General features: G+C 41.5%; 1 protein-coding gene across 1 annotated transcript in view; it reads right to left on the reverse strand.

The window, feature by feature from the left end:
- Window positions 1-27,144, reverse strand: part of nr3c2 (nuclear receptor subfamily 3, group C, member 2) — a 59,675-nt gene that overhangs the window by 24,697 nt on the left and 7,834 nt on the right. The window contains exon 2 of the mRNA XM_079277998.1: window positions 120-247. Coding sequence (XP_079134124.1) covers window positions 120-247 — 128 coding nt within the window. The remainder of the gene's footprint in view (window positions 1-119; window positions 248-27,144) is intronic.

The raw sequence follows: 27,144 nt of genomic DNA on the forward strand, positions 1-27,144 counted from the left end.
CAGCGTTTATGTTTATTTTGAATTTCATTTTCTTAAGTTGCAGTGTGTTGAGTTCTCCCAGTCACCCTAGAAAAGACCTAAGCAGCGATATCTTGTTTCAACGTGAGTTAAAGGCGTACCTTCCACGGCTCTTTTGAAGAACACTTTGCAGCTTCCACATGTCACGACGCCGTAGTGGCATCCGGATGCCTCGTCTCCACAAACCAGACACACTTTGGCCGTTGAGGACGGTTGTCTCAGTGGCGAGCTGAAAGGGACACACAGACACAAACAAGAAGTGAGACTAGACGCTAAATCGACAAAGTTTTTCAAAAAGTCAACAACAAAGCCAGGGCAGACTGTCCCCTTCCTTACAGTGTTATTGCCTGATTCACATTGTGAAACATTCTTGTGTTTTTACGACCCACTGTACAGTAGCAGCACCGCGTGGCTAACCATAAAGATGTCTGCCAACCGAGAGAGGAGGGCTTTGCACTCAACTGATTTATAGCGTCACCAGGCTTAAAGGGACGCCAATGACAGAATTATAGAGGAGATTATTTAAATTCAATAAGCAGAGAGACACAGAGCTGGATGTCAAATTTAAGTAGGATCCAAAGCACTTGTCCCCTTCTCTGGCAGAAAAAGGGAAAGGCACTGGAGAACATATTGCGTGGTGGCCAAAAGCAATACAAACCGTGATTGAGCAAAGACTTGCCTGTGTAATAGTGTAAACAACGAGTTCAGGGTCAAAGATCAAAGCTGACAATCACTACCGATGTGTGCTGAACTGTACGTAGCATGACGTGTGGTCGTTATTTACTCTGAGCAACAACCGCAAGAAGGCGTTGTTTACTTTGGCATCATTTTACTGCTTTCACTACTGACTGATTTCTACAGTTACATGGCCATTAAAGCGCAGGATTCACAGTACGTTCCTACTCGTGCAGTGCTAAATGGGAGAATTAGTTGTAGTTCGTTACCGTTTACGTACTCCTGCAAATAGGTGTCAAAGGTCAAAAGTAAATGGATGATATGTCTGTCTCGTTAAGCTATTAACAAAAGAGGCTCAAAGCAGTTTAATATAAAGTTTAAAGAACTGAAAAGGACCAAAACGTAGGGCTTGACAGTTTTATATACAATCTATATCGAGGTAAATCAGATTCACCTTGACTAACGATTAGCAACGTTATTACTTTTTTAATAATCAGTGTATGTATATCCGGTCTCATACAGGCTTACTTCTGACACGTGTGTCCTGTTAAATAAGTGTATGACCAGTTCAAGGAACTGGCCGATTAGCCGGTTCTGCTTCGATGTCATTCGTTGTAGTAGTTTTGTCCGTTAGACATTTATTCAAAGCTGCAATATGTGGAAATTTAAGTTGGTAAGACATTCATAATGTCACTGATGAATTCTGTTTATTGTCAATACAGATTGAGAGAGCTGTACAGTGTCTGTATTACAGCCCGATAAATCAGTGGATGAGGTACATGAAATAGCGGTACGGAAATGCCAAATACATTTGACGTGATTCAGTATCATTTTCAGTAGTACAGTGTTTGTATGACAGCACCCAGAAGTTTATATTTGAACTATAAGACGTATCGGCTTCAGACATCCAGTATGAATTGGATAGGGTGTCGGGTGGCCCTCCAACCGTTTTGTAAATTTACAATAAAAATGAATTAATTCGCAATGGGACTTGTTTTGTAGTTTAAATGTAAATAAGGTACCAGAGTGCATAAAATAGATTAAGGGAGGTTGTTTATCTGTAAAAAAAAAAAAAAAAAAGTGCAATGGGAGAAGCCCAGAATAATAAGTCAGTTAATTTAAAGCTAATGAATTACACATGAAGACACGTTATCTGTCTTTTTAATGTTTATTCATTTTGTCTTATATATGTTTTTATTGTTTCTTTATTAACTGACCCCTGGCCTCCTGTCATTTTGCGAAAGTGACCCAAGCGGGCAAAGCAAGTTGAGTATACCTTCACTGTACTATATGTAGATTCAATGCTAAGCCATATATTAAGCTATTCCTGCTCAATGGAGATGTAAGGCAAAAGATAGAAGGGGGGGGGGGGGGTCGGGTACATTTTGAGGCCATCCATTACAGTCTGGTTGGAAATATGACATGCTTTCATCAGTTTGCAGAGCAAGCATGCCCTATGGATGAGGCTGAATGATAATCTTACATTAAGCATGCTACTTATCCGTGCTACTTATTAATGGAATGACAGCGAATCAGTTATCAAAAATTTAACATACATTTACATTCTGAGTAGATTCAAAGCTTCCTGCATTTAAGGATCGGTCCACAGGGAAAAAGTAGGATATAAAATATTTGCTAAAACATTTCCCTTAAGAACACAAGGCGTAGATGGGTACAAAGAGAGAACACCTTGTATCAAAACATTAAAAGTGGCCTCAGCTTCCCCTTCTTTTCTGTCCTAATTACCTCGCTCCCATCTCAATCAATAACATGCAAGGTGATTGTCTGGTTAACATTCTCCTTACATCCTTCATCAAACCAGCTGCCAAGCACTCTCTCTCTCTCCTCCTCGCCCTGTCTCTCTACCGCACACGCTCTCTCATGCACACACACATTTCCTCCAGGGGACGAGCTGGAAAGGGGTACAGCAACAGCACACTCGGATACAATCAGGACCACTGATCTAATTCCCTCTCGTCCATCTACACACACATTCAATTTGTTAGGACGCTTAGAGGAGTCTCTGGTGAGGTGTTTGTCTGACTATCTGGCACCGGGCCCCATGGTTTCAGCTAATGTGAGTGTGTGTGTCTGTGTGCATGCACAAAACCAATCCATGCCAAGGTGTGTTTTTCAGCATGTTCATCTGCTGAATATACCCCCCCCCCCCCCCCCCCCCAAATACATTGGATTTTTCACACCATTACAAAGCAGTGTGAACAAGAAAGCACAGAAAGTTTACAGGCAAGAATAACACAAGGAGCACATGAGAGGCCTAAAGTATCTGCTTCTGAAATGCAGTCAGCGGTCAACCCTTTTAATAGTGCCACACATTTAAAACCTTGCCGCTGCGTGCCTGCCTGCTGGTCGACCAACAAGGTGACTTCCCCTCCCTCCGTGAAGTATATAGGTCATTCACTCGCTCTGCTTATGAAACCAGAGCAGACGGGGCAGGCTGCAGTGACTGTGCACCAACGGCTGCCAGTGGCCCAAAACTAAACACGAGCTACCAGACATTCCCAAATCAGGCTGTTTCAGCAGAGGTGATAGCCTGCAGTTTGTCAGCGTACGGGCACGAATGATAATGTCATATGATTTTAATGTGCTTGCCAAAATAAGGGAATGAGGTGCAACAAAAGGTCTCCAGTCAGAATCAAAAACATGTGGTGGGTAAGTGGTGTGCAGAGTTGACCACATAAATACATTTCCCTTTTTGTTTGGCTTGTCATTTTCATAGCTTAAAGTATTCTGAGGTTGCAATTTCTGTCCGTTTCTATCAAGGTTCAGATGATGTAGCAGTGGAAGTAACGTTGTTCTTAAGTCCTGCATGCAGGACCTTATGGTACCATTCAGCTCATACTGACAAACCCAAAGCAAGACTGCAGAGGAAGCTAATTTGCATTGATAATGTTAACTCTGTAGAGAAGTTCATTTTAGGTCAATGTACAGTAAAATACACAAACATGTATGGCCTTATCCTTGAAAACGTTTTTCATTTTTTGAGAAAAATTTGAATTAATTGATATCACAATATCTCTAGAATAATGTGGATGGCAAGTTCTGCAGTTGTGTGCAGGCTACTTTTATGAACTGGGACTTTTTTTCTCAACCCGTCTTTATTTCTGGGTACAATCTCAGACTGACTCGATGGGACTGACTGCACAGATCAAAGGTCTCATTCTTCGCTCCAGTTGTTGTTTTTTTTCTCTTCCTACAGAAACCCCAGGGCAGCGGTTTCATTGTTTTCAGTGTCCTTTCATCTTAAAAGATAACACACAAAGCTAACAACTGATTTAGTTGCCATTTATTTCCCATGAGGATACAGATGAGTGCGAGTACACAATGCCTGTTTCTTCCCACCAAGCAGAAATTTGTATCTCTTACTCACGCTTGCTGCCCTTCGGTGCTCAAGAAAGGGAAGATGTTAATGAAATAACAATGGAAAATAAATTTGAGAGTGTTTGAAGCCAGACTTTTCTACAAGTCATTTGGATGTCACACTGGGAGCAGTCTCCAAATGGTTGAACAATCTCCACCCTCTCTCGGATGCGGAAGGAATGCTAAATCAGCGAGAGCTAAGACCAGAAAGGGTGGCCAAAGATTCATCAAAAGCCAATATTGCACTTGATAATGACAGCAGTCAGTCAAAGCAAACATTTTCAAGAATTCAGAATATGCATTAGCCGCATACGGGTCAATATGGGTCACAAGAAAAGGTCAGAAGTCGTCCGAGCTCGGCGTAATTAGAACAATTAGTTGCCATAGAAACAAAACATGAAGTCAAATAAATGACAAATTAGAGATACAAGGGAAGTCAAAGGGAATGTAGTTATTCTGAGGTTATAAAGATAACACCATTATGGGTAAATAATGGGCCGTCAGATGGCTGTATGATGGACGGCCCACGTGGTACGAATGAACCCAGTGATCCGCGTAAGTACATTAGCATGACGGTCAGTAAACAAGCTGAACCACAGAGACTTGTGCAGTATAGAGAAGCCATGTCCTCATGCATGTAACTATGATAAGATGAGTCGTATTTCCCAAAAGGTTTTTACGCCTGTCTCGTCACTGGACTATTAGCAAACATGAAAAAACAATTAAGTTGCCCTTTTAACCATCTGGTTAAAAAGTTGCCCAATTCAAACAAATTCACGTTCCTTTTTTCTCCGGTAGATGATTTAGATGGCCACGGCAACTTGTTTCCACTTCTTCTACTCTGTTTACTGGCTCATTACAACCATGTGTAAAGTGTAGCCTTTACTGGCAACTTCTGACCCAATTACTTTATTTGCTTCAAATCAGTTGACGAAAGCGTGCCTAATTCGCATTTCCTTTTTGCAACATTAAAAAAACCTTGTCTGAAATTTGCTTGCCAATTGAATGGAAACACGACTTCAGTCTATCACAAACACACAAACACACACACACGTCTGTGCTGTAATGTATTTACACTGCTGTAGAGCCAGCCGCCCACTGTAAAGATAAATTTGTGTGTGTTTGAGCAGACACACGGACTCATTCTAGAGGCTGTTATCACAGGGATCAGACACGTACCGCAGCCTCCCTGAACCTACCCCTCATGAAAGAGAAGCATCCTTGACTCTGCAAAAAAAAAATAAAAAATACACAACTTCCACGGTACAGTGCATCTCTACAGTCTGGCCTACAATATTTATGTTATACACACTTTTGGCATGCGGAAAACCCTTAAGCTAGACCAGTTCAAAGCCGTTTTATGTAACGCACAACTCTGCATGTTGGAAAGGTAACGGTAGATTGGTTTAAACAAGCTGAGCGTGATGGAGAGGGAGCGAAAGAAGAGGACAAAATGGCTTACATAACCGTGAGCAGACAGTATAAACATTAGGTTGACACCCACTCACCGCCTCTCAAAGGGAGAGAGGTCTTATGGGTAGTGTTGGAGAGCCACCAGGGATTTATTTTTCCTGGTGAAGGTGACTCTGGCATTGGGCAGAGTACCTGAGCATACAGAAATATGAGATTTCCTCTTTGTCAGGCTTGTGTTACACTTGTGTTACGGTTACAGTATAATCTACTCTGACTGGCTGCCCTCTTATGGGTCAGAAAAAAAAAAGCAGAACCTTGAAATGTTATGCATGAAGGTTTCACACCGTCATTTTACATCTCAGTTTCATTTTTCTTATATTTTCTGTAAAAAAAACACCAGTAAAAACTTTAAATACAGGGCAAATAAGGTGATTTCACCATCAAATAACAGACATTGCAAATTTGCTCTCTGATGGAATCTGGTGTCCCGGCTGTGATTGCATTCCTTGTTTTAAATTCCAAGCTGTCGTGTTGTCTCCCCTCCAACGCTTGTGCCTATAAACTTTACGTGACCTTCCCCCATAACAGCAAATCACGATCATCTGTCACATATAAATCCACTGTTTTGAGTGTAAACAAAGAAATGAAGCAAGTCACTGAAATGCATGCACACACACACACACACACACACACACTTTAGGGAGTTGATAAACGTGCGTCAATGGGCAGAAACGGACTACAGTATCATCCTGATCTGTACACAGTATCCAGTTTATACTCTACATGTCTGAAGCTGTACCTCTCTTTGACTTTAAATTCCACTAACCACAGCCACTCCTTCATGAACTTTCACCTTTCCTCCAGTATGCAGTTGCAGCTGAATGGCCCGGGGGGGTCTTGCGGAGACGGTGGATACCTTTCGGGCAGCGGGAGTGTAACTCTGCAGCTTTTAACTAACCAGAGCTGTCTGACCATTTTTACTTCACTTAAATCACTTACTGTCTCACATGGTGAATGAAATTAATCACCTGAGATATTTTGGCTAAGTCGCAAAGCATGCAGGCATGAATCTCAGGGAGATGTGGCAGGGTGTTATTATCTGTTGGGGAGGATTATAGTGGCTGGAAACTCCCGTAATTCATGGCTGTCAAGGGCAGCGAGAGGCCGATCACATTCACGCGGTATAAAATCAGGCATGGAATGCCAACGCATGCCCAAAGATCTGATCATAGTTTCTGTGTAGCGTGACATACTTAAACTCTGTGTGAGCGTGCTGTTAATGAATGCTGGTACGCATGTTTTTCATACTTTTTAAGGTGCACACGGAAACGCCTTAACTTAAGTGCAGCCTTATTAAAAATGCAGTGTTTTTGCATAATGCCACATGTTCCTATACAGTTTATGGGGTCAACACACCCACTCGTTCATTTCTGACCAAATGCATTGGGTTCATTTATAAACCAAGCACGCACCAGGCCAAAGATCTCCAATACTGCAAGGCACTCAATTTAGACGGATCTGAGCTTTTGAAATGGACAACGCTGAGAAGGGGTGTAGGTGGGTGTAAATCCCACACAATAAAGTTAATGTGAGAAACTTTTAATTGGTTATGAAACTGTCAATTTAATGCTGATACCTCTATATGACTTGCATAAGTAAACAGGACTATCAGCTAGAAGATTGGCTATTTCTACGTTGTTGTTCTTAATGCTTGTCTGTGCCACTGGGTCAGATTCCTCACAAAATCATGCAGGTTCACCAGAGACTCCTTCAGCTCAGACCCTAGCGGGGTTTAGCGTCCGTCTTTCACCTGCAGTCAGACCTCCAGCGGCTCCTCCTCCAGCACAGGAGCAGAGCTTCACTTCGCTACTCCTCAGGCCTCTGCTGGGAGCCAACACCGACACCACGCTGCTGAAGGCCCAGGCCGTATTTTGTGGGCCCGCTAGAGGAAAGAGAGGCACGGAGAACCACGACCAGCACTGCGTGGGGGAAGACTCTCCAAACCTGCTGCAGTAAAATCTGAGGTTTCTAAAGTGACTGGTGCTTGGGAAACACTACCGCTTGTGTCCACAGGGACCGACAAAACCAACACAAAATTAGAGTACCTTGTAGTAGCTTTAACTTGGTTACCTCAGAAACGTTCTCCATAGGGAGAGACATTGTTTAGTGCTAGACATAGACAAAACATCAACCACCTGTAAAATGTTTGGTATTTGTAAAAGAAAAACCCTAGAAAACAATTGCACATGTAACAGTTCAATTCAAAATGACACAACTACAGCTTTTACTATGATTAATTCATCCCCATGAAAAATGAACTGCTATTCATTTGTACAGCCTCTGTAGCAGCCTCGACAGATCTCCTCGCCGAGTTCGCCTGCAGTGTTTTGTTCGACTGTGACGAAGTGTCTTGACTGCCTTAAAGCGGTTAGGGTCACATGGGCTCCTCACCCTGATCAGTTTCTGTTTTTAGCACCAAGTTTCCAAGATCCTTTGCTGAAATCAGAGAATAGCCACAAAACGGCTGGGAACATAATTTAGCTGACATGTTGAGAAATACATTGTTGGGCATCAGGTTGATTTACAGGCATGGGAAATGGAGAAATAATGCAAACAAGAGGCCAGTGATAAACAAAATGTTGGACACATGAACAAACATCGAATACCCACGCAGTGACTTAAATCAAAATGTCCCTCCTGAACATAAACCTACATGATAACAGCAAAAATAAGCATTGCAGTTTGCTTAAATCTAACTAAATACACAAAAAGGAGCCTGTTTTCACCACCTTTGTGAAACGTGGCTCGAAATGTACTCTAATCTATCTCACTGCCATGAACATAAACACAAATGGACCACTTCAAAGCTGCGCTGCTAAAACTAGTTCTGTTATTGACCCAAATCCTTTGATGTCAGTGGCATGGATGAACTCTAGACCTGGCCTCCCCAGCTGTTCATGTTTCAACTCGATTTACTGCTTACTTTGCTTTCTTCCACCGACTCCATGCAATACCAGGCTCCTTACAAATGTGTGTCTGTCCAGGTTTGGGTCAGGTTGCCTGTACAGCAGGTGACCTCCAAACTCAGCTTAGAGGCCCTGGGACAAATGAGAAAAACAAATCCCTAGAGAGGGAGATTATCTTTAAGGGATCAGCGCTGACCAGAGCCACCGCCACACCACACACTCCTTACCTCGGTTTTCCACTTTCTAGCAACAGTTAGCACACGGTCAAGGCCTGTTTGCTATCATCTGCTTAAATACAAGGGTCAGATCAATAAGATTACCGTATGCTATAAGCTGACATTTAGATTCCACAATCTTTAAAAAAAAAAAATCAACTAAGCATGTGGGTTCAGAGAAATCAAACGTCAAAAACAATCTTATTCAAAAGGTGACCTTTTCCTTTCCTCTGGGATTCAAAAAAGCCTCACTCTGAATGTAGGTTAATGGACGCTGGCGCTGACACATGTTGCCAGCAATCCTACGCATTAGCTGTCACTTGCGATCATCCTCAACACCCACCAGTCATTTACAATTCTGCTGGGACAAACATGGAGGAAGAGCAGAGTCCTCCGTGGGCAAAGAGGAAATGCTGCACACACACACACCATGCTACATTAACATACATGCTGAGGGGATAAAGTTAGCCATGGGGTTGCCAATTGAATCTGCTGGGAGTGTTTATTGTATTTATAGTTTAAAGTCTTGTGGCTCCCTAATGTCACTGGGTATGAAACCACAACCTCAAGAAGTGGGCTAGCATGAGAGTCAAAGCCAAGTCTCTGGTTGGCTCAGATCCAGGTGGTTAGCACCACGGCAGCACATTCTGCATGTAAGCTCAAGAACTGCTGAGAACTGCTCTCCAGTCAGCCTCTCTATAGTATTTGACAGGTTCAACAGCAGAAGAGCAGTCATATACCCAGCTAGAAGTCTTGCCTGCGCTCAGCCACTAAGTCCAAACGGCTTCTGACAGCAGGGGCCAATCGGGTGATCAACGAAAATGTGCCGATGGGACGTAAACTATACAACTACAGAAATAGGGATTTTTAGAAGCTTTCTGCATGATATTTTTTGCAAATGTTGTTTAAATGGCGTACCTGCACTTAAGTCGTAGTAGCATGGGGAGAAAGGAGGAGTTTGGTTAAAGCTCCAAAACTGTATTGTTTTACAATTACAACTGTAGAAACTAAAGCGCCATCAGGTCTTCTCATTGTAAAGCTCAACATTAACTTCATAAAAGGTCAACTTTAACTCTGACCTCAAAATTACAAAAGGTCCCACACAAGCGGTGCAAAAGAAAAAGGTTAGAGGGCAAAGACGCACACACGCGCACAATATTGGGCCAAAGTAAATGTGTGCAATGACCTTTTTCAAATTCAGTGTGTTCACCTCCAAAGGATTACAGCCCCAGATGGCCACTGGATGAACAATACAACACCTGCTGAGGGACACACTGCAATTAGGGTCTTGCAAAAAAAAAAATACTGCAAAAAGACAAACCTTCGTCTACACAATAAAATATCAAAGAAACCCGCACTGACCACTCTCACGTACTCTGAACACAACCACAGTATAATCCATACATCTTCAGTCAACGCCTGTCCTCAGAATAGAAACCTAAATCTTAGGTTGTTGCTGTTATGCAACACGGGAAGATGTTTTAAGTGAAATATACTAATATCATTTATTGAAGTGACGAAGCTAGCGCGCATCGGCACCATCATTGCAACAGGTGCAGCCCGACAAACCTCAACATGTCTCAATTTTGTTGTCATTTTAGACACAGTCACGCACCCCTTGACGTTTGGCTTTAGGAAAGAGGAAACGCAATGATTGGCATGCTTTCTTGAAAAGGGACACAGAGAGCTGAATATTTCTACAAATGTTCTGAAGTGCTGCAGCTTGGATGGCATGTGTGTATCTGCCTCCTGCATCTCTAATCATAAGGCTTGCACCAGGCCTTGGCCATCACCACACAATGCCCGGACTTTCCTTTTTGGTGTCGCACAAGAGTCACGTGTTGGATATGTGCAGAGAGAAGGAGAGGGATAAAGACAGGAACATAAAAACCAAGAGAGAGAGAGGCTGTGTTTACCAAGCCTCTCACCATCATTGTACTTGTATCTGTCACATATTGTAGCCTGAAACGTAATTTCCTGTTCAAAACAAGAGGTTAAAAATAACATCAGACACTGAAACCTCGGCTCAGGTGAGAGCTTCTTCATAGGTATGGCTGACTATTGATGTATATTTAATAAGGTGAAAGATTTGCAGTGGTGCATGTGGCTGCCCTTTCAGAGCCGGCGCCCATGTCACCTTTTTGGGGCGGCCAATTCCAGGGATGTCAGCAATGGTGAGGCAGACGGGAGGAATACAGTGAGATGGGGACAAAGGGCAGAGTGAGACAGGGCTAGAGAGGAAGCAAGAGAGAATATTTAAATTAAATTCTGACATCCACATATACTGACGTATTTGCCGGCTGATTTTGACAGGCTTCTATGTGTGTGTATGTGCATGTATATGTGTGCATATGTATATATGTGTGCATGTATATATGTGTGTATGCGTGCGTATGCGTGCGTATGCGTGCGTATGCATGTATGCGTGCGTCTGCATGTATGTATATATGTATATGCATGCGTATGCATATATGCATGCATATATGCATGCGTGTGCATGCGTATGCATGCACACGCATGCATATATGCATGCGTGTGCATGCATATATGCATGCGTGTATGTATGTATGTGTATATATATATATATATATATGCACAGATTTTGCCCAACAATGAAACTGACTAGTATTCTGGAAGTGAGTCAGTGTGAAATAGTCAGATAATTATGAATTATGTCTTTCTGCATGTAGGTTAAATAGGGTTGAAATCAATATCATGATTTTAATAATTCTCAGATATAAGTACAACCATATGGCATTTGAAATAAAATCAACTGATACTCAATTAAGTGAACAAAATGTACTGCAATGTAACACAATAGCATCGTGTGTTCATATCAGTGGTACAATTATTGGTCTTTTCATTGATTAATAATAATATATCAAATAAAATGGCAAATAAGGCACCAGTTTAAACCATTGTACAGATTTTCAGCTTTTCTTTATATTATACCATTTTAATCTATCAATTTGTGTTTTTAATTGTTGCAAGGAATTGTAAGATGACGCCTTCGGCTTTAAGAACTAGTAATGGGCATCTGTCCTTTTATTGGTATTTTATGGATGAAACTATCAATCAGTTACAACCCTTGATGATCACATGTCACAATATGATTCTACAGAAACCAGATAAATGTTATATATTGTTAAATACTGAAACCATTCACCGGTTTATGGGTTAGATGATCAACAAAAAATCAATCATCAATGATGATCAATTAATCATTTAACACATTTTAAGTACATTTCACTGACGCAAGTGTGAGAATTTGCTGCTTGTCTTTATCTTATGTGACACTAAACTGAATATCAGGGTTTTAGAGTGTTGGTCGAATAAAACAAGAAATTTGAAAACATTGTGTTCTGTGATTTTTCGAACATTTTATGGACAAAAGATCAGTCGGCAGATTAATAGATAATAAAAACAATTGTTAGCTGCAACCTTAAAATTGAATTATCGTCACACTTGCATTGGTCCTCATAGACGTCGCCTCACTTTTCCACATTCACAGGATGTCAAAGGAGAAGAACAGTTGTATGCATCACGGAAATGAAACGTTATGTTCAGCTTATCATCTGACTGAACTGTCCTTGTCCTCTTTCTTAAGGCTAGCAGTCACATGCGCACAAATATATTCATCAACATACAGTTTCAGGCACCATATACACACACACGCATGTGCAGTTTCCCACCATGTTATAATTCTCTTCACACTGCAGTTTTAATAAATCATAACATCAGGCTTTGCCACTAAGACGCCCTGTTCAAATAAAACATTCGCCCAACCAAACACTCCTGGGGCTCAGAATATCTCCCACATTTTCCATCCTGGTGAAATACTGTCGATTCAGACGTTTCTCTCCTTCCTCTCTCTCTCTGCTGCTCTTCCCCCCCCCCCCCCGCTGTCTTGTGTACACACTCCATCTCATTGTTTGAGGTGTATGAAACTCTGAAGATTAGGGTAAATACATGACATCTTGAGCTTATGGCATAAATATTTAAGAATTGGAGACAGGTCTCAGGTGGAGAGGGGAGGAGAAATAGCTCATGTAGGAAGAGAAGCTTATTTGAAAAGTGGAGAGCAGGAAGAGGAAAATAAAGTATTTTAGTCTGTCTTTTTTAGCGATGGCTATCTTTCTTAAAGGAGAGCACTCGAGGTCGAACCTGAGTGCATTTTTTGAAAAATATTTTAATTACTTTTTTTGTGAGCAGGAGTTTAGTCTCATGTGACATACTGAGCTCTTAAATGGGAGGCCATGGGGATTTACACAGTGAACAAAGGATTCCCTATTGAAACACGGGCTTTGTGCGGCAGAGAAGCAGCTTGTCGTGCTACGTTTTCTATCTAGTCACTGTTCTGCTTCATGTTGCGAAACCCATCGGCGCTAATGAGTAGCTTTATAAGAGGAAATGGAGCATAATTGGTTCTTCTGAGCAATGGAAACACATGGTAAGATGACTGTACACCTCATATCAAGCATATATACCTTCTACCAAAGACTGGCACATCCAGATTTCTTGACGCCATCTACTGTGGAAGAGCATTGACAGCCTCTCAATGTGGCACTGACTCCTCTTTATGTACTCTGCCCCCGGGGGTGCTGTCTGTCCACAGACGCTCTATATGAGAAAAGGCTGTCATAACAGCCATGTTACGGTGTGAGGCATGCCCATTTCAATGGGATCCCGAGCCAATGCATACAAACTCTTGTTACTGTAAATTCCGAGGAAGTGCCAGAATACTGAACAGATCTGTCACCACCAAATCCCCTTGGGAGACACGGAGGTCATAATTTCCATTTAACACCCACTGCCACTAGATATACACGTTACGCTTTAAAGCCTTGTGTATGTGGAAAGTATATCAAGAAGAAGCATATTTGTCTGTGTTTTACTGCCCAAAATAACGAAGCCTTATGAAGCCCAAAAGGCCCAGAACTGAAGCCGTAGATCAAGGATTATATACCAGTCTAAATAAATCAGCAACTGGCTAACCCCGTCGGATGAACAAACACAGGGATTTGTATGCCTTATTTATTTTTTCCCCTGCCTGGATCTTACGTGTGTGTGTGTGTGTGTGTGTGTGTGTGTGTGTGTGTGTGTCCACTGTATTTCATTTAGGATCCTCTTCAGCAAAAGCAAAATGCAGTCCTATTCAGATTATAGTTGTGTTCTTTACAACGCTATTTAAATGTTTCCTCCGATTTAAGTCAAACAAAGCTGTTTAAAGTAACCACTTTGTAAAAGTGCTTCAGCTCCTCCTACAGATTTGATTCAACCTTCCTCTCGTGCCACCTTTTTGTTTGTTGAGGGCTAACTTTGGCATGCTGCTGAAAGGTCCTTACCCCGGCTGCTGCACTCACACTCGTGTCTCTGTCAACCCGCCTGCTTTGTTCAGCCGCTTCGTCAGAGCTCCCCCGCGCCTTCACGTACATTATCCCTGTAATCGTTGCCTCCTGCTGAGAAACTTCGACTGACTTTTGTGGATTAAAGCCATTTGTTGCAGAAGGCAAAATGTGCCGTCGTGGAGCCAAACATCAACAGTTGCCTCACGCTGAAGAATTCATAATCTATTGTATAACGGAGGCATTTAAAAAAATCAATACATATTTAGTTGAACTGTCTCTTCAAACTCATTGCACCCCAAAGCCCTTCTGTGCCTCGGTGAACGTAAAGGACAATTTGAAAACTTGTTTTTGTAGTAATGGCATCGGTAGTTATTAACGAGGAGCAAATGCTGCGTAAATGAATCTGTCTGAGCTGCTCGCCCTCGGCCGTCAATCAGAAGCATAATGCTCACTCCTGATTTAATAGGGTTAGAATGGCTGCCATAGGGTGTGCAAGGGAACTCCTTAACATAACACAGACCTTTTACGTAGTTGCACGGGGTCGAGCAGGGTGTGCTTCCGGTCAGTTTACCACATCGCCAGCAGATGTTTTTTAAAATGTGTGTGTGTGTGTGCGCGAATACAACCGTATATAATCTTAATGAAGTGCAGAAGGGATGATGTATTTTTGATCAACAAAAAGCCAGTTGGATTTTTCCATTTTCCATTCCATACTTTTGTTCAGCAAACAAATCTTCACAAATAAACTTCTATGATTTTTGAAGTCTTAAGGCATTTGCCAGAAGTACAAAGCTAAAATTAGACTATAAACGAACTACACCACGGTCGCATGACTTTGCGTCACCACCATGAGGCTAAAGTTGGACGAATGTTGGCGTGATGACGTTTAGTAGTCTTATTCGGCAACTCGTTAGCAACCGCCTTAAAAGTAAAAAAAATTGCTGGGAAGTTGTGAAATTTTGCTTCAGCCACTTTTTGATGTAATTGTACAAAACAAACGTGTTCGTTTGTAGCGATGTGCGTGTTGCTTGTATAAAAACATGATTAATTAAACTCAAATATTGATTTAAGTACTTAGCTAAAACCAAAGTGTGTTAGTTCTTCCCCGCCCTCCCCTACAATGCTATGGTGCCACACGTCATTCAATCAGAAACTATTTGTTAGCGGGGCCCATTCTTGCATTCTTTTGTCCTCGTTCCTTACCTGCATTTGAAACCCGACGCACGGGGAAGAGGAGTGAGAAAGCATTGAAAGAGTTTAGACATCCCTTGCAGCCACAGCCTATGAAGCTGTTCCAGCAGTTCCACACCCTCGCGGGCCATTCTATTCACAACAAATCTATCAAGAGAGACAACAGTGGACTTCCAGTCAGCACAGGCTGTTTCAGCTCTGTCTGTGCAGCATTAGCATGTATTCCCTTGGTCTCTGCCCAGGGTAACGGGAGATTCAATTTCCCCGTTTCTGGTGCACTGAAATCAATTGGCGCAGTTAGGAACAGTTGAGTGTGAATGATAGAGACTAATTCTTTTGGAGAGGGAGGTTAATGTGAAGTGCACAAGGTCAGTGCATTTTAAAAGGTAACTTTGGCTTTGCCTGGGAGTTTGTCTTCTGTCCCCCCCCCCCTCTCCCTCTTTGCCTCTTTCTCTCTCCCACATAGGTTATATCACACACTTCTCTCCAGCTCCCTCTTCCCCACTTTTATTCCCATTCCCTTCTCTTACTCATCTCTTTCTGCATGCTAAGGAAGTGTCTCTTTACACATCACAGGGGCTCGTGATGTGTAATCACCGTGCTGCAATAATTGGATTATTGACCAATCAGTAAACAAACATAGGACACCATGCAAAGGATCAATGTGGAGCGCTTGGATCATTTGAGGTGGTAAAAAGCAATCAAAGTACTATAGCAGTGAATAAAGCTGTCGCTACTACTTGCTGTTCTGGATCTGTGAGTGACTTTAAGAAGAAATTTCGGTGAGCCACCAATAATTGCTTATTAGACATCAAAGGAATCTGTCCTCCGCGAGGACACTCCCCCGTCCTGCTCAGTCTGGAGAATCTGGAAGAATGTGTGTCATAAAGCTTAAACTGAGCCGTGCAGGGAATAACAGTCTGTCTGCGGCTAGTGAAATAGCTTTGGGTTTCGTTTGTGTATTAATGTCCAGATGGACAGTTGTGTTGTGATCTGCAGCACTTCCTTTTTACAGCCAGGTAGTGCAGTAAATGGCTAAATATAACAGCAGCTTCAACGACAGCCATTATAAATATATGTTCCTGTAATTTATTCGTAGGGTTTCAAATAAGGGTTATTTTTTTAGTCTCCCAGAGCCCACGGTGACTTCTTCATATGTTTAGTTTTTTCCAACTAAGAGTCCAAAAACCCTAAATTTTCCTCTTTTTTTTCGCAAGAAGACGAAAAGCCCAGTCAGTTTTGTGTTGAAATCAATTCATTTCAATCCTACACTGAATATTCTGCTATAATTTATTCAATTTACAATGATAAAAGTGTTGAATATCCTCACATTTGAAAAACGATGTTTGGCATCTTTGCTTGAAAAGTTACTTAAACGATGAATCAATTATCATTAAGAATGTTTGTGTTCGTTTTCTGACTAATTGTTTCAGCTCTAATTGTTACCATTTTGCAATTCACAAGGTGCCATTTGGCTCATGCACCAGTCAGAAGAAGCTAATAATGGGAGCTTAATCCACAGCTTAGAATCATTTCAGTACATTTCCTGATGTGAAAGCCCCAAAAACAAACCATTTTCCCCTTGAGATCCTCTAAAGCAACAGCAAATCATGCAGTAAATAGCTTATACAGTACATTGTGCATCCACACACCGCTCCACTATAAAATCAAAAATGACTTTTGAGTTCAGAATATGTGCGCAGTTTCCCCAAGAGCTTTTTCTAGGTCAAGTGAATAAACATTGCCAGTCTTGCATACTTCTTGAAGCAGAAGACTGTGGGGGGGGAAGGAATAGACTTCCTCTAAAGTTTGCCGAGGGAACCTGTTTCACTAACCCTGAACTTCTGGTGTGGAACGTAAAAGTTGAGCTCCTGCCCGCCTGTCAGGTTGTGGCGAGGAGGGTGTCGATAAAAATGTTACATTGGAATTGACATGCAGGCAGACTTTTGAACAAAAGCCCTGCACTGTCATTCTGCTTCACTGTCTCTCTGAGCACACAGTCACCGAAACCCTCTCACTGTTTTCTTTATTGTGCTTCCTCCCCCTCTCCCACTCTCTCCGTCTCCCTCCCCCTCACTCTCTTTCTCCCCCTCTCTAAAACCCTTATGACATCCTCCGGATTTAAGAGCTTAAATGTCAGTCTCATGATATTCGTGCCATTCAGATTAAGCTCTTTAAATACGATGTAAATGTAGGCCAATGAGTGGGCACCATTCAATCCAATTAGCCATAATGAATACAGTCTCAAGAAATCTCAAAAGTAATCACTTCCAATCATTTTCTGTGGCTTATTGACTATTACACTCCACAGCCACATGGATTTAAGACTTTTTTGGTTTGTAGTATATGACGAGAATAACTTCCAGAGCTTAAGCCGTCTAATACTATTGTTAATTGTTTCTTTGGATCCCCATTAGTTGTTACAAGCGTAACCAGGGTAACGGCTCCTCTTCTTGGATAACAGAGCGCCAGCAGACCTGGAATCAGCTGATGAAGTGCTAAATAAATAAAAGTAGCGCGATGAATTAATCCAAATGTAACTGGGAAAAAGACAGGTGAGAGTAAAAAGTGTGGTGCATTAAAACTTCTCTGACAAGTACAATTTACTCAAAAACGTGACTACATGTACGTGTAACAGAGTAAATGTACTCTATGCTGTCAATGTGAGCATTACCTTCAATAGTGGGTGCGTTTTGCTTCAAGTTCTGGTTTATCAGATGCCAAACCGCTGCACGACAGGTAGTTATGTTATGAGGAAGGATTTTAGCCATTTTTCTCAGGAACATCTCATTACCAGCTGGGTATTGTCTTCCCCTGGTGACTCGGTGGGCGTGTCATCATGGCTATCACATTCATGCGCCGTAGGCTCTGATAGGCAGGTGGCACTTAGCCCCTGCCATCAGTGTGTGAATGGGTGAATGATGACAAGTAGTGTGAAAGTGCTTTGAGTGGACTAGAAAAGCGCTATACAAGTACAGTCCATTTACCATTTTCCTACGCTATGCCATCGAAACCATGCACAATGCAGTCACGAAACTCTACAGGTGTGTAGTTGAGATCAGAATGAAGGCAGCGTTGGAAGATGGGTGTGGTCCGAGTAAGAGCGCCAGAAGTAAAGTATCAGGCAGTAGAGAAGGCGCTATGATCCCATTGAAAGATGGTCTCTAGTTGTAGCATTCGTCTTGACAATAGGAAGGTAAACTGGAATTGTCCTGTTCATGTTGCAATGTATCTACCAGGAACGTGCACCTGCACAGATTTGATTGGCCAGTTCAGTGCATTGCTGAATAAAGTTGCATTATACTGCATTGAAAGTTGAGCCAGGTGGTGTCACTCAAATCAATGAGGGGGCTGTGATGAAAATTTGAGCAAAAACAACAAATGTCCTCCAACTTTAACGGAGTACTTATTTCAACCCAGATCATGATTTTCCCCTGAACATTAACCGTCTGTATTTATTTTTCAACAGCGACTCGTAACGCCATGGGACGGCGCAAATACATGACTCACAATCTGGCCGGTACGATGCAGAGGCAGCTCAGAGGGGGAACGGGGCAGCCATGCAGTTCCATTGAAGAAGTCTCTCCATTCAGTTATACAATGGAAGGTAAACCCAACCCGTTCTCAACACTAAACACATATTTGTAAAACCTTTTAACATATGCCATTCTGTTTATTTTCAAAGTCAAGACAATGCAAAATGCTGGTGAATAAGGACGGACCGCTTCAGTCTTTCCTGTATACACAAAGCAGAGACCTCACTCACTCACCACAATGTATTATTGCACTCACACATTGAATGGTAACAAGCCAGTCACACATCATCGCATACTGTACAACATTCTGCTGTTAGATGATGTTTTAGTCCAAATATCCAGGAAAAGCTGATTTAATGCTTCGTTTGGACCTGGTGGCAGCAACAGTCTCTCTTTGTATGACACATCGTCTGTCTAAACAGCTGTTACGGTTCTTGTGGTTTGCACTGTTTGACTGCTTTTTGTTGTAGTAGCATAACAAACGTCTGCATTTCACCAAATTCATTCATCCATTCTCCCAAAGGTGTACTTGAAACAAATTACGTCGGTTTTCAGTTACATTGTATTTGTCCTGTAACTGATTTCATCATTCATTCATGGAGGGCACTTTCATGCATACACCAGTGGACTGCAGCTATATCTATTTAGTAGTGTTTGCAGTGTGTGTGTGTGCGCGCGGGAGCACACCGTGTCTGCCAATGGAGGCCTACATTTTTTTGGAGAATCAAATATTAGTAGGCTGCATTGATTTTGGATAAACCTCTACGTTCTTGTGTTCGCTCAGTCCTCCTGCCAAGTTTGTCTGGTCTGTCTACTCACTCTTCCTTTCCAAGCAGCAGCTCTCTTAGCTGTGTTCAATGTGCAGACGGAGCAGCGATCGCTCCGTGTATCCGCTTTCTTTCTCGTCTCTCTCTCTCTCTCTGCGATGACGTTAGGAGAGATCAGCTCCGGTGATAAAATATCGAGCATTTTAAGAATTGCTTGTGTTTGGCTGGCTGTTTTCTATGTGATCTTGACATTCAACAAGGTGAACCTGAATCTGTGAGCCTGCAGTGCTTCAGCTGGAGTGGCAGAGAGACAAGCTGTGGCTAAAACATGTGTAAAAATCTTAGTCTGATGCGGACAGTTAGTGGCAAAGTCACTGGCTACTAGTCAATGGGAGAAGATGACAGGAAGGACGAGAGACTTTGGTTGCATTGCATCCTTCCTTCAGGCGTTCACTAGAGGGTATTTCCCCTTGCTGTTTAAAAGAAAGAGTACACTGAAAATTGCTGAGTGCTTTTTAATTTGGTGCTACACACCAAAGAACAAACCAACAATTCAGTCAAACAAGTTGAATTGACCCTTATTTTATTAAAGAAACTGAAATCATTGGCACAGAGAAATTTCCTTGTTCCAGCTTTTTTTAAGCACAATGCTTTGATTGTTATAGGACTTGATTCATTTGCTGGATAATCCCCATTTTTCCATAATTAAGAAGAAAAGGATGAATTCAACGAGGTGTGGGTTGATGTGTAGGGATTAATTATGGTCATGTGGTACTTTATTGAGACTTTCCGCTCTCAAATCTGTCATCTGCAATGAACAATATAGAATAAATTGAAAGGGGACTTAGACATGCCCTTTCCCTCTCTGCCCTTTTGTTCTTCATTCTCTATCTCTGATCTTCAACTTTCCCTCTCGATCCCCCCCCCCCCCCCCAATGCAGCCCCTTTTTCTATTTCTATGCCGCTCTGTTTTCTTTTTACTGTAAATCTTATATTCTCAGAGGGACACTGACACAAACTAAAAAATGTCCGCAATCTGTATTGACTTATCATCTGTATGAAATAAGATCAGGTTGAATTAAGAAATTCCCAAGCAATATATTTGGATCGTTTGAGGCTTATAAAGCACATGGACATTGTATAGTCCTGATATATGGTGAAAGTCTTTCACGGGAAACCAACTCTCATGGTGTCCTCTGACAGAAGGAGGAATACATGCTGGCACAGCAGCAGATACAAAATAAGACATTTTGCTAAAGAATGTGATTTTATGTAAATGAGGGGTATTGGGGAATTAGTTCAATTACAAAGAATGTCTTTCATCATGTCTGCCTGTTTGGCAAACAGGAAAATCCTTTGTTTGAAATATAACAATACCTCAAAGATACAAATATTATATAAACCGTCATTGCTTATAAGTGGAAATATAAACCATGCTTGTGCATTTTTGTCATCTAAGAATACATTTCATGATTGTAAATTGCATCATAGGCTTGCAAAGTCAAGTTATAATGTAACTGAAAACATTGTGCTAGCTTTACACCTCCCTTTATCCAGTATTACAGACTGTTGAGTCACTGTTTAGCGGTGCAAACACATCTACGAACTAATTTAGCTATTTAATTGCTTATTTTCTAGAAACTGAGGTGGTCAAAAATGGACAAAAACAAAACGTTTTCAATCACATTTATTCCAGTATCCTGAAGCTGTATTACTGATCCACGTGATATGATGGAAAATGTGGCAATCAAAGCAATACAAGTATATGTTATTGTACAGACCATCATTTAAAAGAAGAGTTTCTCCTGATTCTCTGTCTTTAGTCCTGTCCTACTGGAGTATATGTGTGTAGAACAGGTAACCCTCCCCATGGCGTGCTCCTTTGTGCCAACGAGTCTAATCTGATTTTAATACACTGCAGGGTTAACAGCTGCTGGTGGCAGAGTGAGGACAGATCGGATCAATTACCCAATCCATCTATAGGCAGCGGGCAGAAACGACCCTGCTCTGCCCATGGATGTGATGAATATATTCCCTTTTAATCAGAGTCACTGCGACCTTTCATCAATGCCATCTTCCCTCTGACCAATGAGGTGTGAAGAAAGAGGAGTTGACAGGTTTGAATGTCCTTCAGTGTCTGTCCTGTATCATTACCCATCTCTCAAAATAGATCGAAGCTATCTAAAAAAAGACATCCGTTGTCATGCATTCACTGCGTGCATGGCGGCGCTTCCAGCCCTCGAGCACTCGTCCAACAGTACAGTAGGGTGTGTGTTTTGCTCTCACGTTTGTGAAGGCACTACTACGTTTTGGTGGATCATTTTCATATCCTGATTTAATAATTAGACTGCATATTTAAACACATGTCACAAGAGAGCTGTGGTTGTTCTAAGTACAAATACAGACAACTTACACGTATGTGATTAATGCACATTACCTCAGCCGTAATCGCTATTTAGCCGTCCGTCAAACATGATGAATAAACTTACAATAATACTTAATACAACATCAGTTCTCAAAAAAACTAAAATCGGTGTAACAATCATTCAGACATATGTGCCCATCATGTTATGGTAAAACACTGAGAAATGACAAGCTACACTGTAGTATCAACATTTCGTGTGCGTGTGCGTGTGCCCCCCCGCCCGCCCGTGAGGGAGTCACAACGGGACCAAATCCAAAGGAAGCCCACTGAGGGGGAATAACTAAATCATGCAGCCCACAGATGTTTGTTTAATACCACAATGGGACTGAAAAGATGGGCCCAAAACTGTCAGGTTGTTGCGTGGATGTGGTGTTGAATCCATGTCTGTAGCGCTGTAAACTAGTCAACAGGAGGACGGTAAGCCCTGCACAAACACCACGAGGAAACAATTGGCACGATATTGCTCTCATCAAAGTTGTGGAGGAAAGTTTGAGGAGCAGCTTAATTAGAGATAAGGGGTTACAAGCAGAAATAAATGCATCCTAATTAGTTTTTTGTAAAGTTGTATTTAACTTCAGCGTTTGTGTGAAGAACTGAATCCTGAAGTGAGATGTTTAAATAAAAAGAAAAGTAACAGAAATTGTCCAACTGCAGAAATCCTTGTGCTGTTGATAAAGGCTGTCAGTCCTCATGGGGGAAAAAAGTCTTTAATCATGAGTTTCTTCCAGTAAATTAGCAATTATTCAAATGTTTCTTTCTGCAGGACGGTGCGTCATGAAGGGAGTAGATCTACAGCAGCTTGTACAGTGGCTGAGCCTCCAGGCTAAAACCGCTGAGGCCAGTGCCTCTCCCATCGCGTGTGACGTGCCCTCATTTTCAACACCATTAATCTCGGGAGGGGGTGAAACGTGATGCAGTAGACTGAGCATTTGACTCAGCATTTTGTCTTGCCATTCATCTAGGGGGGCTGTGTAAATGGTGTGTTTCATCGCTGGACGTGCAGGTGAAGAAATGTAGAGGCAGAGTTACAGGACGTTGTAGTTCATCCCCGCCATCAAACCACCAATGAATCCGAGCACACACACAGACACTTCTATTTCTCTGAGATTTGTTTAGATGGCAGTGATAACTCAAAATGTTTATAATAATATGATTGTAATACTATTAGCTTCAAACAGGCCTATTTAAGTTTCGCTGAACAACGTCCTCTGTGGAATAAAGCATAATTGGAGTGGAAATTCCCTACAGTTATTATACAGCCATTATAATGAATCACAGTCAGGTGACCTGTTGGATAGGGCCCAAAATAAACAGCCAATGTGTCATCTATTGACATTTATTTCCTGTTGGAAAAAATCTGTGAAATGTATTTGTGAAAACTAAAACTTCGCCTAAATAATCTAGTCTCTTTCAAAAAAGCTCGGTAATTTCCGTACGCTAACATCAGCCACTGGTTGTTCCAAACAAGTACAACCGTGTTGTCAGAATACCCAGAGTAAGGGTTAGGAACCAAGGAACCGTTTTCAATTGTTACTGCTTCCTGATTGGCAAAAAGTCAAACATAGATTAGTTCATGGCAATCTAGATGACAGACAGTCTTTCTTCCTTGAAGAAGTTGGCATCAGGTTCTTTGAAAATGTTTGAGAATGTGAGAAAAAGGGCATCTTGGAGCCCTCTAAAAACGTATTAATCTATTCCTGTTAGCTCATTTTAAATATTGCTCATGTAGGCCTAGTTTATTTCTAGTAAACTGTAAAAAAAAAAAATGAAAAACCTTCCAGACAGAAAACAGTGCTGTTAACTGTGTTCACACAATAAACAAAATAATCTCACAGGTGTTTTCGAGACATTTTCATCACTTAACTGAACTTAACTCTCTTTCATAGACAGTACAGTGAAATATGCAACTATCTGCTGTACTTTCCCTCTTTCTATTTCTGTCGCTCTCTGTAAAAAACACACGCACATACTATACATGTGCACACACACCCAGACGCACACAGAGCGCCATACTTTTGTCTACAGAATGGTAATTTTCTCCTGTTCAGTTTCTGGCACCTCTCCAGTGGTAATCACTAAGGGGAAATCACCCCTTGAAACACTTCTGTGTTTGGCCCTTAATTCGTATTGCATGAAATGAGCATGCAGCTCTGTGCACAGAGGAAATAAACACCATGCCTTCCGTTGAGCTTGTCTAATACAACACACAGATGGGAGCTCTAATAACTAATTCCAGAGCCAAGAGAATACAACAGCAATAAAATGTACCTGATCTGATTTAATATTAAGACACCAAGTGATCTACTGACATGTAATATGATATGGTGCAGTAACAGCACGGCCGTCCTGCACCCCCGGCTGATGATCCTCACCTATTATATTCTCAACACTGGCATTCATTTTGAGTTGAGGAACAAAGCCCAATATTTACTCTCCTTAGTTTCTAACTGCTCCACTTTCTTCACCAGCGTCTCACTAACTTTGTCTGTCTGCGATTTGGTGCTGAGCGAGTAGCGTGCAGTGGGTTTACGTAAACACTAGAACTGTGAGGAACTGCAGTCTGGTGATAATTCTTTGAGTGCATCCCTTCTAGTGACCTCTTTCACATTGTCATTTATTGATTAGTTCATCTTTAAAGTTAGAGGTGTTCCAGTACCATTTTTTTTTTTCATCGCAATGCCGAGTACGGATCCAATACCAGTGTGTTAAACAAAAAAACTAACGTGTGTGTGTGTGAGAGACTTGAGAAAGCTGACCCTTTAATATCCCTTCAATAATGACTTTTCTTCTCTCTTCTCCTGAAAACAGAAATCAGATTACACTTCCTGCCAAACCCGTTTACCCTTTTGCAGCGTCAGGCAAGCAAATCATGTCTCCAACCGGGTTCAGTTTGGTATCGTATCTTTTTCTTTGAGAGGTCTCTCGATTCTTGGAAGCTTTCTTTCACCTGCTGAGTTGGTATGTGACGCTACGTACGTGATTTGTGCAGGTGGAGGAGCTGAACCCTGAATAACAGGAACTCCATGGGATGGACTTAAATAAACGCTCGACAAAGGACACAAATCATTTAGTTTTTTTCCCCACAGCAAAGACGCCCAGTAAATGTGTGTTTTCTAGGAGGTCACCACCATGATGGCAGTTTTGAATCAACGATATGTGTTCAAGGCCAAAACATGTCTGGGTGTTTCTGGGATTTATTTGGGCAGATGTACAGTATGTTGTCCCCCCCCCCCCCCAAAAAACTAAAATCAGCTAAAAAAAGTGAGTAAGATATACAGTACAGTGCACATTTTAGTATGCACTTCATTACTCCTAGTGTGTTGGCTGTAGTATCTGTGAAACATGTTTAATAGAGGATTGGTTTTAGTGCTACATGCATCTATTAAATCAAGTGGTAATTTAAAAGCAAACCCAATTTAGATAAAGCTATCTAATCATTTATTTCAGTTGATAATTAAAAATTGTCATCACCAAATTAGCATCTTGGCAGCACAGCAAACTAAAAAAAACTCCCTGCGAAAACAATTTGAATTGCGAAAATAATATCTATGAAGGTCACTGCAATAAAAGGCTATAAACCATTTGAGAAACCTAAAAAGAGGTTGACTTCCCTCATTTAGATCATTTCTTACTGTTTAATCTGCCTTTACAGAATTTGTGTTATGAATTAAGTTATGAACAAAGTTATTCATGTTTTAAGTCACAGCACCACTTTTCTGAATCATGGGTGCTGATGTTAATGCTGTTAATGCTGATGTTAAAGTTTTTGTGGATGCATGTTGTGTGTGTATTTCCGAGAAAATAATGTTATGTAAAAAGAGAATAACCCCCACCCACACACCCACACACCCACACACACACACACACACTCACTCTATTTGAGCCAACTATGCATGACCTACTTTGGGAACCTTTTCAAGCTGAACAATTAACATGTTTTGAAGCGTCTTCCTTCATGGCATCCTTTCTATGGAGGAACTGCAGGCAAACACTGGTTTTAAAAGTAAGCAGTTTGGCATGAACACTTGGGCAAACTCTAATTAAACATGAATAATAAAGGCATGCCTTGTTTGCTCAGTCAAGTATATCAGGAAACAAGAGGAAGACAATAATATGCTTGAAGAGTGAGTCGAGATGGGTTCTCCACTTCCTCTCCACCAAAAGTGAAATATAGATCTCATTGCTTTTTATAGCTCTGAATGAATTCTGTCAATTACATCTGCCTGCACAAACTATTCATTTTGTATTCATGACAATAGTGATGGGCTCTTATGACCAGTTAATCATTGTAATTTGTGATTTAATGTGTACATATTTCCCCGTAGTCCCTCTATATTACCGATACCAGCATGTTGCTTTATCATCTCAGGTGATTGTGCATTACATTCAGCTTCTCCACACAAAGCTAATGACTCAGGAGATCATAAAGATTACTTGTGAGATATCTTGAAGACTATACTTGCGTGCTATGTAAAACAAAGTACTGCCATTCAGCAACATTATTATACACGGCAGTACACTATAAAAATCAAAGCATTCATCACAAAACAGAGGCACGCACTATGCTTTGTTGCAGCTCCGGTATTTAGTTTCCGCCTCCTTTATGCAGTTAGACCTCAACAACAGAAGGGAATGTCAGCGGTAGGTAATAGTGAGTAGATCTCCAACTGCAGGATTTGGCCTAGTGGAAATCTGGCCCTCTGTCAGCAGACTGTGTTTCAGGAAGAAGTTCAAATGAGGACAAGACGAGCGTTCACATCCCAGGAGCCTTGGCCAGAAGTAACCGCACTTTTATTTGGGTGCCAAGTCCGGCCTCAAATGTGTGTGGCTGCTGCTGTTGTTGTTGTTGGCGGTGGCGGCCCTGTTGTGTGTGTGTGTGTGCGCACATGGCTCTGTGTGGGAGAGGCAGAGTGGAGACTTTTAACATGGTTTCTTTTCTGTGCAACAAAAGGATCTGATCATTGTGCCACACAATGTCCTTTTTAAAAAGATTACATCCACTGTAGGCAGTTACGCTTTAATTAATAGCACAAAGTGGGGGAAAAAAAAAAAAATTCCATTCATGAAGCTGGAACAGAGAGCTGGCTTTAATTGTGCCCTCATGGCTATACCTGTTGAGATAACATTGTTGGATATTTAGATCTGTTCTGACATTTTGTATATAAGCTTGTTTTTTTTTCTCTCTTTTTTTGGGAAAAGGTAAGAAATAGAA

Source organism: Melanostigma gelatinosum, assembly GCF_949748355.1.
Source record: "Melanostigma gelatinosum genome assembly, chromosome: 11".
NCBI classification, from domain to species: Eukaryota; Metazoa; Chordata; class Actinopteri; order Perciformes; family Zoarcidae; genus Melanostigma; species Melanostigma gelatinosum.